The following is a 13,040-nucleotide window of genomic DNA, read 5'->3' as shown; positions in this document are numbered from 1 at the left end:
AAAAAATAGCATGCTTTTTGTAGTGCTAATTTTGTGGAGGAAAAATAGCAATCAAATGGCAGTAAGGACAATAGAAATGTAGTAAGGCACTGCATTGCTCTGGAAAGAAAAATCAGATTCGGCATTAATAAAGAGTGTTTAATTTCTCAGAAATTGATCTACACATTATTTAAAAAGAATAGAACAGAATTCTGAGGAATAGAAGAACAGGTCTGCTAAAACACAGAAAAATGCTGCTCCACATTGTGTCAAGGGATACAAAGTGATTCCCAACATATAAACAAGGCAACCTTCTCAACGCACCTGCTAAGAAACCCTTGTCATTTTTATTTATTCCCTTCCACCAAGATTTGACAAAATAACTCCTTAAAGTAAAAGCGAAGGAGTAGGTTACTGCTGCAGATCAACAGCAAAGTGTTATGAACTTTTTTTGATTTCCATTCATGGGCTGTTAATTCTCTATTTTGGGTTAGTTTTAAAAAGCGCCCTAATTGTTCTTTTCCAGAAACACATGGCAATCTTATTTCCAGAATATTCATTTCATCGTGAAATATTAATTTATGCAATTTTAAGAGAATTACTCTGCCCTTTACTTAGTTGCAATACAAGCAGCTTTTTCTTAGCACATCTAGCATCAGAAACCCATAATGTACAGAACCATCTTTGAATGCTGGCAGGTCCTCAGGAAGTGAAAAGGCAGCTCAGAATGTCCCTGAAACTTTGTACCTTATCACAGATATGAATATTAGGCTTCATCCAAATAGAACAATGCTGCTCAATCTTCTGTAACTGCAACTTTTGCATTTCATTCAAACAGTAGAGGCATATAGTTGGGGAAAAATAAGCAATGCTTGGTGATTTCTAAAGTTGTTTTTTTTAAAGCAAGCTACCTGAGCTACCTTTTAAATGTCATGTATGTACAAGTTTTGTTTTACTTTTGGGAAGAATTTACTTACTTAGTGCAAACATGTTATGGCTATTTCTTGTATAAAAATAAGTGCAGGAAAAAGATGCGACAGATATAAGAAGAAAGGAAGAGAGGAATTTAAAATATGCTGAAGTTCATCCACTACTGGGTAAACTTATGGTTAGTCACTTCAAAATCTAGAATCAGTAATCCTAAATTAAGATGTCTAGAAGTGTGCCATATCATGCTGTTCCAGAAACATAGTATAAAAAAACCAGTTGTTGTTTTTAAACAAGCAAAAAATTTTAAATACCAACAGCTGCAGTTCAGGTTTCCAAGAGATATTCCAGGTTGCTTGGTATAATTTCTCAAAATGGAATATGATAAACCATTTATATTGGTTCATCCACACAGTTTCAGAGTTAAATGTTAAAACTGTATATAAGAAAAATAGACGAACTGCAGCACAAATTCATTGCATTGCCACTGAATTTGATCTGATTTGTAAAATGCAAACCAGGATTAACAGTCACCACTTCTTACTGAATGAGAATTATTTTCTACCAAAGGTACATAAATTTATCCCAGGCTACATACTTTTCAGGTTCAGATGAAGCAAATCAGTCTTTACACACTAGGCTAGGGGCAATTCTGCATTTTATTACAGAAGACACCAAATTAGAATATTGTAACTGCATATATATTAGTTAATTTGCCTTCACTGTTAAGTATGGAGCCAAAGACATTATAACTGCGTAATTACAATGGGTTGCCTAAGACCCCTCCATTCAGAGCAGGAAATGAAAGACAACACCATCTTCTGCCAGAAGGGAGAATAGGAGATGTAATTTTATTTGATTTTTTTTCTCCTGAACCTGAATTTGCCATCTCCGCTTATATTTAAAGACTTCAACTCTCCAGAGTCCCTTCTCAAGAGACCACAAGAAGCAATGAAGAAAAATGCCACCCGCCACCCCACATTCCATTAATAAGGAATTCTAGGATGTATCTGGAGTTGGCGGGGGCAGAGAAGGGACCAAGGACTCAGTAACATTCACTTGGATGGAAGTTCAGCTATCACTGAAATAAAAACCCTTTTTCCTGAATTTTACTGATACTTGCTCAAGCATAGAACTTCAGTTTCTTTTCAGATTCTGCCAAATATCTGAACAATTTTTCCATTAACAGACAGCTAGCCTTATTCTAGAATCAAGACTATCACATTTTGAGATACTTTTCTTTACAAAGAAAGTCCCTTTATTCTTTGTTAAAAACACACCAAATATCTTTGTGAACAGTACAGAATTACCACAGAAGTTAGCATATTATGCTTTGGTGCAGTGTAATTTTTGAGAACTTTGTCTTCTACATCTGATAGTATTTTACTCTGTTGGTATCTTCTATATTTATGTTTTTAGAGTTCTCCAATACTGGCTGCATTTATCAATAATCTTAAAACCTTTCTGCAACAAATAATTCTATTGTCTATGTGACTCGTGTCTACTCTCAAAATGTAGTTCCAGAAGGTTCTAACAGTAAAGAACAGAAAAATCCCCAACAAGGGTAAAATACATTTTTCCATGTAGCTGCTATCTTTTTCAAAGAAAATATTTTTACTATAAAGCAAATCAAGAAACATCTCAATTATTAGCAATTTCATTGCTATGAAAGTGAAAATGAGATAACAGTTATTAACTTCCAGCACTAAAATGAGGGTTGGGCACAAATAAAATTCTATATAATTTTTACCAGGATAAGCAATTTATTCAAACACTTTTAAGTGTCTAAACTCCTCTACTGCTGCTCTGAAAAATCTTGCAAATGCTTATCATTTAAGAGTTTTGTTTTGTATTTTCTAACCACACGAGAACAAACTCAAGTTATATTTCCATCTTTCTGTTACCATATTACTTGCCACTTTCAAGTGCATACAGCTCTGGAGGCCAGTGCAGAACTGAAATGCTTCTGTTTCATTTACTGATTAGCATCAGCTCGAAAAGGAACTGCCATTCACCACCCAACCAGGGCAGCTCTCCCATGAAACACAAGAAATATAGAGATATATACACGCCCATGCACACTGAAGGGGAGAGGGAACTGTTCTGCAAACGACAGTACTTGGAAACTAATGCCTTCAAAAAGAATAAAAACTTTAAAAAGTTAAAATATACATATACGCATATATTATTTGAAATGATGGAAATGAAGGATTCTGGACTAGCAAAGATGGATCCTTCCATTTAACCAATCGGCCACCTGCACTTTCAGGGAATAGTATAGCTGTAGTATAGCTTATGCTTTCCCCCTTTTCTTCTGTAGAAAGAAAGTCAACCTATGTGTAAGATCTTCTCAGTCTGTTAATAATAGGTGATCTTGTGGTCTTCTCTCATACTATGTTTTTTTATATAAATTTTGGAAGAAGTTTTTTTTAATTTTCTATCTTGATCGTCTCCTCTGCAGGTAAAATTATTTCAGTAGCTCAACAGAGAACAAAAACCAAAAACAAAGCAATAAAAAAAATTCTGGATAACAGAAGATTTAACTGCTGAAGTTCAAAGAAAGGGATGGAATGGCCCTTTCATATCTGGAGCAGCTTGTCTCTCAGCTATGTCCTGAGTTCCTCAGTTCTGTGTGTCCTGTGCATTAGGCAAAAGTTCTTAACTCTTTGTGCTCAGGTAAAGGGGCCTTCTTCAGAAGGGCTGTCAGACTGGCTTTCCCACTTCTGTGCCAGGCAGTTGCAGGTTCTTTTCTGTTTCAAGCAATTCATCCAATATATCCCTAGACAACAGAAACACATTAGAAATCAGAGTCTACACAGAACAGCCAAGGCACATGACGTACACAAGATGGCACTTAAAGGAATGTTTTAAAAGATGTAATAGAGATTCTACACAATACAGTATAATCTAGCTTCTTAGGCTGTCACAGAGACGTTCATAAGGACGTTTGGGGGGAAAAATGTAGGTTTATCCATTTTCTGAATTAAAAACATAAACCCTTTGTTTCTCTCTTTCTCTATTACATGCACAAACTTTTATCTCACGACTTAAGATCTAGGTGGTCAGGCTCAGCATGAATTCTTAATCAATGCCAATAGTCCTGACTGCAATACCCCATTCTGTCTGATGTCTCTAAATGACTACAGCTCCCTTCTACTTTTATAACTTCTGCCAAGGCTTGGCTAATTCAGGCTGGAGACTCTTTTTGAGCCTCCTGGTACCTCTCCAGTGCCATTCCCAAAAAGTTCACATAGAACCCATCTCTTGTTTTAAGAACAATTTCTTGTTAACTTTTCTTAGAGGTCTTCATTCTGGTATTTTTCCACAAGATGCACAAGCTGAAAATCTGAATAAAACCCATGACTCTACAATATAGGTTTCAGTTACACCTTCTTTCATCCCATCTATTCATGTCTTCACATAAACACATGGAACAAGATGGCCACATTAACAATATCCTCCCTGCAGCAGCTGTAAAATTCATATGGGAATAAAACATCCAACCAGTAAACAATATAAATAATATTTACTTGTGCATATAGAAGAAGATATAGCCACTCCGGTCTCTATCGCTCTGGACAGAGGCCTCTTGAGTCCTTGATACTGCCAGGTCGTTGTATGTGAACCAGGCCTGCTTGCGAATATCATATACATCACTAATATAGTGACCTTAAAAATAATGGAACAGACAAAAAAATTATTTCTTTATTCATTCATTTAACTGGTGTTCTGTCTATCTCAATAAATGAGTTTGAGAGGCGAAGTACTTCAAAAATATTTTTTTAAAATTCCTGTTAAAAATATAGAAATTAAAATACACAATAGCTGAGGAAGATATCACCATTGACAGTCACTAGGATTTGGTGGGGGGGGGGGAGAACCTTCAACAATCAGGTCTTACAAAAGGCCAGCCATCTTAACTGCTGCAGGGAGATTGCTCCATAGGGCAGGTGCTACGGCAGGGAAGGCAGGCCTCTTGTAATATCTGGGCTTCTGATGTCTTTCATGCAGAAATATACAGGCCAAAATATCTAATGAGTGACATCTTCTGCAGGCAAATTTTATTATTTTAAATATGATTACTGTGCTTCAACATCTTTTTATATGCCAGGTTTATTGATGAATAAATATCAAATTGTTTAATGGCACTCCTCACTTTGTAAACTTGTAGGGAAACTGTTTTTAATCATAATATTTGCTAATCGTTGGTTGTTTTTTATATTACAGTTTTATAGTGTTTATTGTAAATTGCCCAGTCGTGTTTTGTGAAATGGGCAACTATGTAAATAGGATGAATGGAAGGATGGATGGATGAATCAAAATCAAGCATAAAAAATGAACATTTTTCCCCTTCATCTTGAATTCTTATTACCCCCCAAAAAAACACCCAAACACAGTTTAGAAAAACAATAAACAAAAGCTATTTTCTTACCTGAGGAGGATGTATCTCCAATGTGACTGACAATACTAATGAGACGATATGAATTAGGAAGCTCTCCTATCTGTGAAAGAATTCTATTGTTAGCTTTGGTTTATTTCTGAATATATCAGGCATTTAACTTTCTAAGAGACTTTATAAGAGTAAACGTAGGACACGCTGTATCAAACACTAGAATAATTCATTTCAAATTTGTGGTTAACTCAAATCGGGCTTTATAAAAAAATGTAATTTTTTTTTACAAAATCAGTTAAATACAGGTGGCCCTTGATTTACAACAGTTCATTTAGTGACTGTTCTAAGCTACAACACCACTGAAAAAAGTGACTTATGAGCCTTTTTCACACTTATGACCGTTGTAGCATCCCCACAGTCACCTGAAGAAAATTCGGACATGTGACAACTGGTTCATATTTATGAAAGCTGTAGTGTCCAAGGGTCACGTGATCAACTTTTGTGACCTTCTGACAAGCGAAGTTAATGGGGAAGCCAGATTCACTTAACAACCATATAACTAATGATTCACTTAACAACAGTGGCAAGAAAAGTTGTAAAATGGGGCAAGACTCATTAACAAATGTTTCACTTAGCAACAGAAATTTTGGGCTCAATTGTGATCATAAATCTAGAACTACCTGTAATTCATTAAAGTGTGATCAACAAAATCCTTATCTCCTAGACCAGGGGTAGGCAACCTCGGCTCTTTTATGACTCGCAGACTTCAACTCCCAGAATTCCTGAGTCAGCATAGCTGGCTCAGGAATTCTGGGAGTTGAAGTCCATGAGTCATAAAAGAGCCGAGGTTGCCTACCCCTGTCCTAGACTGAACTATGATCACAGACATCACTCAAAATGACTGTCACATTTTTCCTTAGTCCATACTACAGAAAAAAATCTTTATTATTAGTTCACACATACACTGCTCTTAAATACATATTATTTCCCATTGTGTGGTTAAAGTACAGTGAGTGCTAAACGAGGAAGGACTCAATATATATCACCAATATTACTACTGAGTCAAAGATAATCAGCTTGCTATTCAGTAAATGAAGGGGTTATTATACTTAAATCTCCTTCCTTGAAGGAAGACATCCAATATGAGAGTACAGGCATAATACAAACAAGCATCTTTGGACAAATATATTAAAGGGCTGTGCTACAAGTAGCAACTCAAAGGTCTTTGTACAAAAATAAAAACAGGATGGTGCCATCCACTTGTCACTGCCCTTTCACCTACTCAAAAGAAAGGCAGGTAATGATAACTCAACTGGTATGCAACTATGGCTCTCAACCCTCTTTCCAAGGTGTAACCCTGGCAAAAGTACATGGGCATGCAAAAAAAAAAGGAAATATAAAAAGGTAAGAAGAAACTGATCACATAATTTGATTGTTGTGAACCACCAGAATCATTGAGAATCAGGCAGCACTCCATTTTAATAAAATGTTGTCATTTCCTACCAGGTAACCAGTGTAAGAACACAACACTTGGGAGGTAACCCTTGCAGAAAATGGATCTCCGGAACCAACTGGGATTTCCCAATGTGTTGTTTACCATTGCTTTACTCACATTATAGCAGCACCTCATGGTAGGAAGAAAGATGGAATAAGACAATCCCCTGCCAAAGCTCCATTTCCACCCCATTCCCCACCCCCCACCTAGGTGTTGGTCCGCCTAGGCCAGACCAGGAAAACAAATCCACAAGTTAAGACTAGAACTATATTTTATTGATATGGGATACAATAACAGAACCTTGAAAGCCTGTGGTTTTTCTTCCATCCCTCTCGTACCAATGGAAGTTAGGGTAGAGCCCATAGCCAGATGGCCAAAGCCAAGCTATCCGTATGCAGGCAAATTTAACTAGCTGATAAAAGTCACTTCATGTTTCCAATGAATATTTTCATGTTTTTCCCAATTTTTGTTCTCATGACTACAATTCTTTCAGTGTGGAAAACAGAACAGCCAAGGGTGGATTTTTACAAACAAAGACTAATGTAGAACTCCCCGACATAGCAGGGATTGCACTGAACTTGTGAAATGTACAATTTCTGCCAAACCAAGATTTTTTTCCCCCCTCCTCTCAGGAAGAATGAAACATGGCCAGGCTTTTTAGTTTGGGCATGAGGAAGACACGTTTGCCGTTTCACTTTAGAACTTGTTTTTAGTCTGCCCTGAAGTAGGGATCTGAAACTGCATCTCCAAGAGCCAACATATTACCAACAATTCACTGTGGCTCACTGTTAGTCACCACTGAGAAAGATTACCGTATTTTCCGGCGTATAAGACGACCCGGCGTATAAGACGACCCCCCAACTTTTGAGGTGATTTTCATGGCTTAAAAAGTCATCTTATACGCCGGAAAATACGGTAATAAAGATGGCCCAGTGTGCCATATTATGCAGACTGAACTCTCCAAGCCATAAAACCTTAGTTAAGCATTTACCACCTGTAAAACATGCTAGTGTTCTTCCCCTGGTTTCCCAGATCATCACCTCAGCATTTCTTTTCAGTTCCTCAGCTTCTGCTTCAGAGTACTCCATGTCTAGAAAATCCTCATTCCCAGAGTCATCATCAGAGCCAAGACTATCCAGGAGAGAGTTGTTAAAATCTAAACAGCATGAAAAGGATACTGCATGAGATTCCTGATGATGTGCTTAAAACAAGAGACGATAAAACTTTACAGCCCAGTGCATGATACACTGTCTCACTAGAAATGCAAAATATTTAACCTCCCTTTATTAAAGGAAACAATCTACTACATTCAATCTTCAGAGCCACAGTAAGCATTAAATATATGCTGGGTACAAAGTTAAGATATTTTTTTTTAGAATGCAAACAGATCGGTTTATGAGGGAAAAACTTTATTTCCAAAAATGCAGTTTTTAAATGTTTTTGCACTAACTTGAAAAGTAAGATGCTACCAAAGTAACACATAAACTGAATGCGTATTTGCATCAATGGGGGAAAAAAAATACAAGGTACAATACTGCAACAAACAGAAAATGTATGCTATGTTCTTATACAACATCTCAACTTAAGAGAGTTTCAGTGAATTTTCATAGCAAAATGCATAAAATATTTTGAAAAAAATTACAGCTCATCTCCCACTACTATATAAACTAGCTCTACATTGGAACCATGACTGAACTAAAATACATTAACTCTTGCTAGTTTTTATAACTTGCTTTGCAGAACATCAAACCTGAGAAGAACACAAGGAAATTAAATCTACAGTTCATAGAACAATACATCTTTTAGCAGAAACCTCTCATTCTCATTTTTCAGAAATTAGGAATCCGGGACAGATTTGCTTGCTTTTATTTTTATTTATTTTTTATTTTTATTACATTTATATCCCGCCCTTCTCCGAAGACTCAGGGCGGCTTACAAGCTTAGCAGTAGCCTTCATTCTATGTATATGCCTGCTTGTTAGGGCTTTCACACACACACACCCATCCTCGCTTAGGATTTACGAAATGGAGTTGAGCATGCTAACAAGACATAGTCAAATGGTGGTTAGGGAAATAAAACAGATTGGAGAAGAAGCCACTGAAAACTGCTGAGACTCTACATCAGGGGTCTTCAAACTCGGCCCTTTTATGACTCATGGACTTCAACTCCCAGAATTCTTCAGCCAGCATGCCTAGCTGAGGAATTCTGGGAGTTGAAGTCCATGAGTCATAAAAGGGCCGGGTTTGAAGACCCCTGCTCTACATTCTGCTTGTTTACAGGGCTGCAGCACCATATCCACTTCACACTAATGGCTAAACCTTTAACTATTTTTGTTTGTAGTTGCCCTATACAACATTAAGAACTTTTTCCTATTTAGTTTTGTGTGGCTTCATGAACATATGATATTACATACCACTGAAGTTGCATGTCCCATTAGCTTCACAAAAGATAGAACCATTTAATCTTTTAAAATAAAAAATGATGACACAAGAGGTTTACTGAAATTAGAAAATTACATCCTGGGAATATCTGTGGGGTTATGCAGTCACCTATGTCTACTTTTCAAGCAAAGAATGGCTACATCCTATGTACTCAGAGCCAATAATAAAAGTTTCCTTGTATTGCAAAAGCAAATTTCACTCTTTTCTCTGAACAATTAAACGGTGCTTTTAAAATATGTCCATGCGTCTGTTGTGTATATCTCACCTTGTAGACTTAATTCAGTGGCACGTTTAAGATCATCATCCTCTTTCTGCTCCCGCGCCTCCTGCTGGGGTAGAGATTCAAGCTTAGTTCTCTAAGACACTTCCTGTTTTTTATAATTGCTCTTTTTTCCCACCGATACTGCATGAGATTGGTACGCAACACAGCAAGTCCCTAATCCCACCATATGCTCTCAGCAAGAATGTAAACTACTTCCCAGCAAAACCCAAGAACAAAAGTTTTCTCTATGTAGTGGAATGTATGGTATACTCAAATCTAGCTGAGGACACAGACCTGAATAAAGAGTATAGGAGGAACTGCCTTCATTTAGGAAAAAGCTAGAATAGCAAAGGCTTGCAGACACATGGCTTCTATAGGTTGAGGTGCCTCTTCTTTCACTGCTAAACAATAAGTGGGCAAATACATTTGAAAGATTTTCTTCTTTCCTAACCTAATCAGTTACAATTCACATAGGCTTCCATCTCCATTTTGTTTCTTTATGCATTTGTAAATATTTATAAAAGTATATATATAAGAAATATTTTAAGTAACTAGTAATGAAATGAATGATATCTCAGAAGTGCTGTACTCTTACTTTTTTTTAACGTACTGACAGACAGCTCCTGAGTATGCGTAATGGGGCTTTCCAAGCAACGCAGTGGTGCCTGAAGACACACCTGACATATTCCCATCCTTCTTTCCAATAAAAAAGTTAGTTATTAACTGTTCTCAGTTTTGATTGTTGATACTTTTTTTTAAAACAAACATTTATATTCTGCCTGCTCTTTTGATTCTAGGCCTCTTGTAATTTAGAAGCAATCAAATCATAATATCTGATCATAAAACCAATGGATTAAACAAAACTATTAAAAACTACAAGTAATCTCTAACTTACAACCTCAGTTCGAACTGTAGCTTCCATCACTAAGCATTGTGATTGTTAAGTGACTCATCACATGGTGGCACCCAATTTTATTTACCTTTTTCCTGTGGTCATTAAACCAATCTGGCTTCTCTCATTGACTCCCTCCCCCCCACCCACCCCCAGCCTTGTCAGAAGCTGGTTGGGAAGGCTGCAAATGGTGATCGCATGACCCCAGGATGCTACAACTACTGTAAACACATGCAAGCATTGTCTTGCTGACAGTTAAGTTGTATGCTGTTTCCCATCCACCCAATCTAGTTTCTTACAGCCTCTAGGTCACAACCTAGGTCACAACTTTGATTGCATCTCCTGCTCACCCTAGGAATAAATGATAAACCTCGGGATCATTATCATATCGATTGTACTTAAATCAAAACAAGAGCTATGATCTACCCTAACTGTTTCAGACAGATGCTGAATAAGATGAGAGACTAGGACCTATTAATATTTGCAGACTGTGATTACATTGCTTTTATTTATGTTTTTTAAGAGTTTTATACAGGCTTCAGAGGTCTTTGGGACATAAGTTAACAAAAATCCCATCCAAAGGAGCAGGATTATAGTTCAATGAAAAATAGCTTAATTATGGATATCGTGTCAGGGAAGACAACAAAAGCAAAACTTTCCAAAAACTATTCTTCTTAACTCTAGAACTATTTTTCCAAGATATAGCTTAGAAGAAAGGAGTTTCCAAATATGGGATGGATATCTATGATAATTTAAACATGGATTCTTGAATACTAAAGTATTAAATGAAAAGAAGCCATACCCTTACGATGGATTACTATAAGTTATATTTTCAACTACCCGAGGATCGGAAAAAGAAAACCTATGAGCTCTTCTTGCCTGGTAATAAAAATTATTTTCAACAAATGCAAGAAGGGCCACCAGGGAATTTATTAGCAATAATAACTTTTGAAAGACCATGAGAAAATAAAATAGGTAGAAATACAGGTAGTTTTTGACTTACAACAGTTTGTTTAATGACCATTCAAAGTTTCAATAACACTGAGAAAAAGTGGCTTTTGACCGCTTTTCACACTGAACAATTATTGCAGCATCCCCATAGTAATGTGATCAAAATTTGGGTGCTTGGCAACTAGTTTCCTATTTATGACAACTGCAGTGTCCCAGAGTCAGGTGATCACTTTTCGCGATCTTCTCTCAAGCAAATTCAGTGGGGAAGCCAGATTCACTTAACAACTGTGCTACTAACTTAACCACGGCAGGGATTCACTTAATAAGAAAGGTCATAAAATGGTGGAAAAAGGCACTTAACAATTGTTTCGCTTAGCAACAGAAATTTTGGAATCAACTGAGGTCGCAAGAACTACCAGTGTAAGAAAAACATTACAGAAGAGCATCGCTGGTGGGCAGTGACCCTAGTGGACTGCCGAATCCAAATTTGCTAAAACTGATGTTTTTTTGTTTTTTTTTAAAAAGCATTAAATTCAGCAAGACATAACTTTGCTAAAGGATTTCTATAAAAAAAACACCCATTCATAAAAATAGATTTCTAAGTTTGCAATTATGAAACAGAATCATGCAGTGTCGTATTATAAAGTGAGGTGAATTTGTTTTTCCCCTCCTCCCTAGAGATATTGAGACGGTCACGTATCATCATGAAAAGTGTAACTGGTTCTTACTTGTTCTTGGAGACTCTGAGCCAGAGCCTGCTGTAATTCTTGCTCCTCCCTCTCCCTTTCCATATCATACTGTTGCAGCCAATCAACTTCCCCCTGAGTGCCTTCTGGAGTTTTGTTTTCCTTATTTTCATCGAAATCTTTAGTTACCTTGGTAAAGCTGGCATAACCTATGGAAACAAAATGGCGTCTTAAGTTTTTTTTGCAGGCATTGTGGGAGGCGGCTAACTGAATGGCAACTGGGTAAGTTAAGGATGGATAACCTTTTAAGTGACCACTGCTTTCAATAGAAATGTATGTGAGAGTGACCGTAGAAACCTACCACGCATATGAACAAGAGTGTATTGTGTGAGTGGGACTAGTTTTTGTATGATTTGCGTATTTATATTCTCATATTAATGCGTATATCATCCTTACCTAACTAAAAAAAAAGAAAACTATGCTGACAATTTTCAGCAGAAGAAAGAAAGAACTTGAGAACCTCATGCATCCCTAGGACAACAGACTGCCGATTCCTGGACTAAATCTTTTTCATGCTATTCAGATCTCAAGAGCAAAAGGAACATATTAGTTTGGGATTATTTTGAGGAAAAAAGGATAAGGGGAGCGAGGAAAGAATTGCTTTCAGTACTTATTCAGTGTTTTCCGGTGAAGTCATTTGTGTAATTTAAGTGCTGAAACACCAGAAAATGATGGAAATCAGTATGTGGAATTCCAACCCCCCCATTTTTGCCCTTGCCTTTCAAAATTGTGACTTAACATTTTAAAAGAGATTCTATAGTAAAAAGACGGGTTTGCTTCGTTTTCCAATTTTAATTGTAATTTTATTATTTTATTAACAATTATGAATTGTATAATGAAATATGCTAGGCATAAACTTCACTGCACATTTTAAGATGCAAGGCATTATTACATAATCTTTTTTAAAATGCAGTTTAATGCAAATAATTTTATAATAATAAAAACTGACTCAAA

General features: G+C 36.6%; 1 protein-coding gene across 5 annotated transcripts in view; it reads right to left on the bottom strand.

Moving 5' to 3' along the window:
- Positions 1-117: 117 nt before the first annotated feature.
- Positions 118-13,040, bottom strand: part of USP37 (ubiquitin specific peptidase 37) — a 45,505-nt gene continuing 32,582 nt past the window's right edge. For 3 of the 5 annotated variants that reach the window (XM_081312513.1, XM_081312515.1, XM_081312516.1), the window contains exons 19-24: positions 12,069-12,235; positions 9,501-9,564; positions 7,835-7,950; positions 5,339-5,408; positions 4,437-4,575; positions 118-3,685 (exon numbers count right to left, since the gene is read on the bottom strand). In XM_081312513.1, the coding sequence (XP_081168639.1) occupies positions 3,610-3,685; positions 4,437-4,575; positions 5,339-5,408; positions 7,835-7,950; positions 9,501-9,564; positions 12,069-12,235 (632 nt within the window). In that variant the 3' untranslated portion in view covers positions 118-3,609. The remainder of the gene's footprint in view (positions 3,686-4,436; positions 4,576-5,338; positions 5,409-7,834; positions 7,951-9,500; positions 9,565-12,068; positions 12,236-13,040) is intronic. The other 2 variants (XM_081312514.1, XM_081312517.1) reach the window with 1 other exon arrangement.

The sequence above is a fragment of the Vipera berus genome (genome assembly GCF_964194415.1).
Source record: "Vipera berus genome assembly, chromosome: 1".
NCBI classification, from domain to species: Eukaryota; Metazoa; Chordata; class Lepidosauria; order Squamata; family Viperidae; genus Vipera; species Vipera berus.
This window is presented reverse-complemented; position numbering and strand designations above follow the sequence as displayed.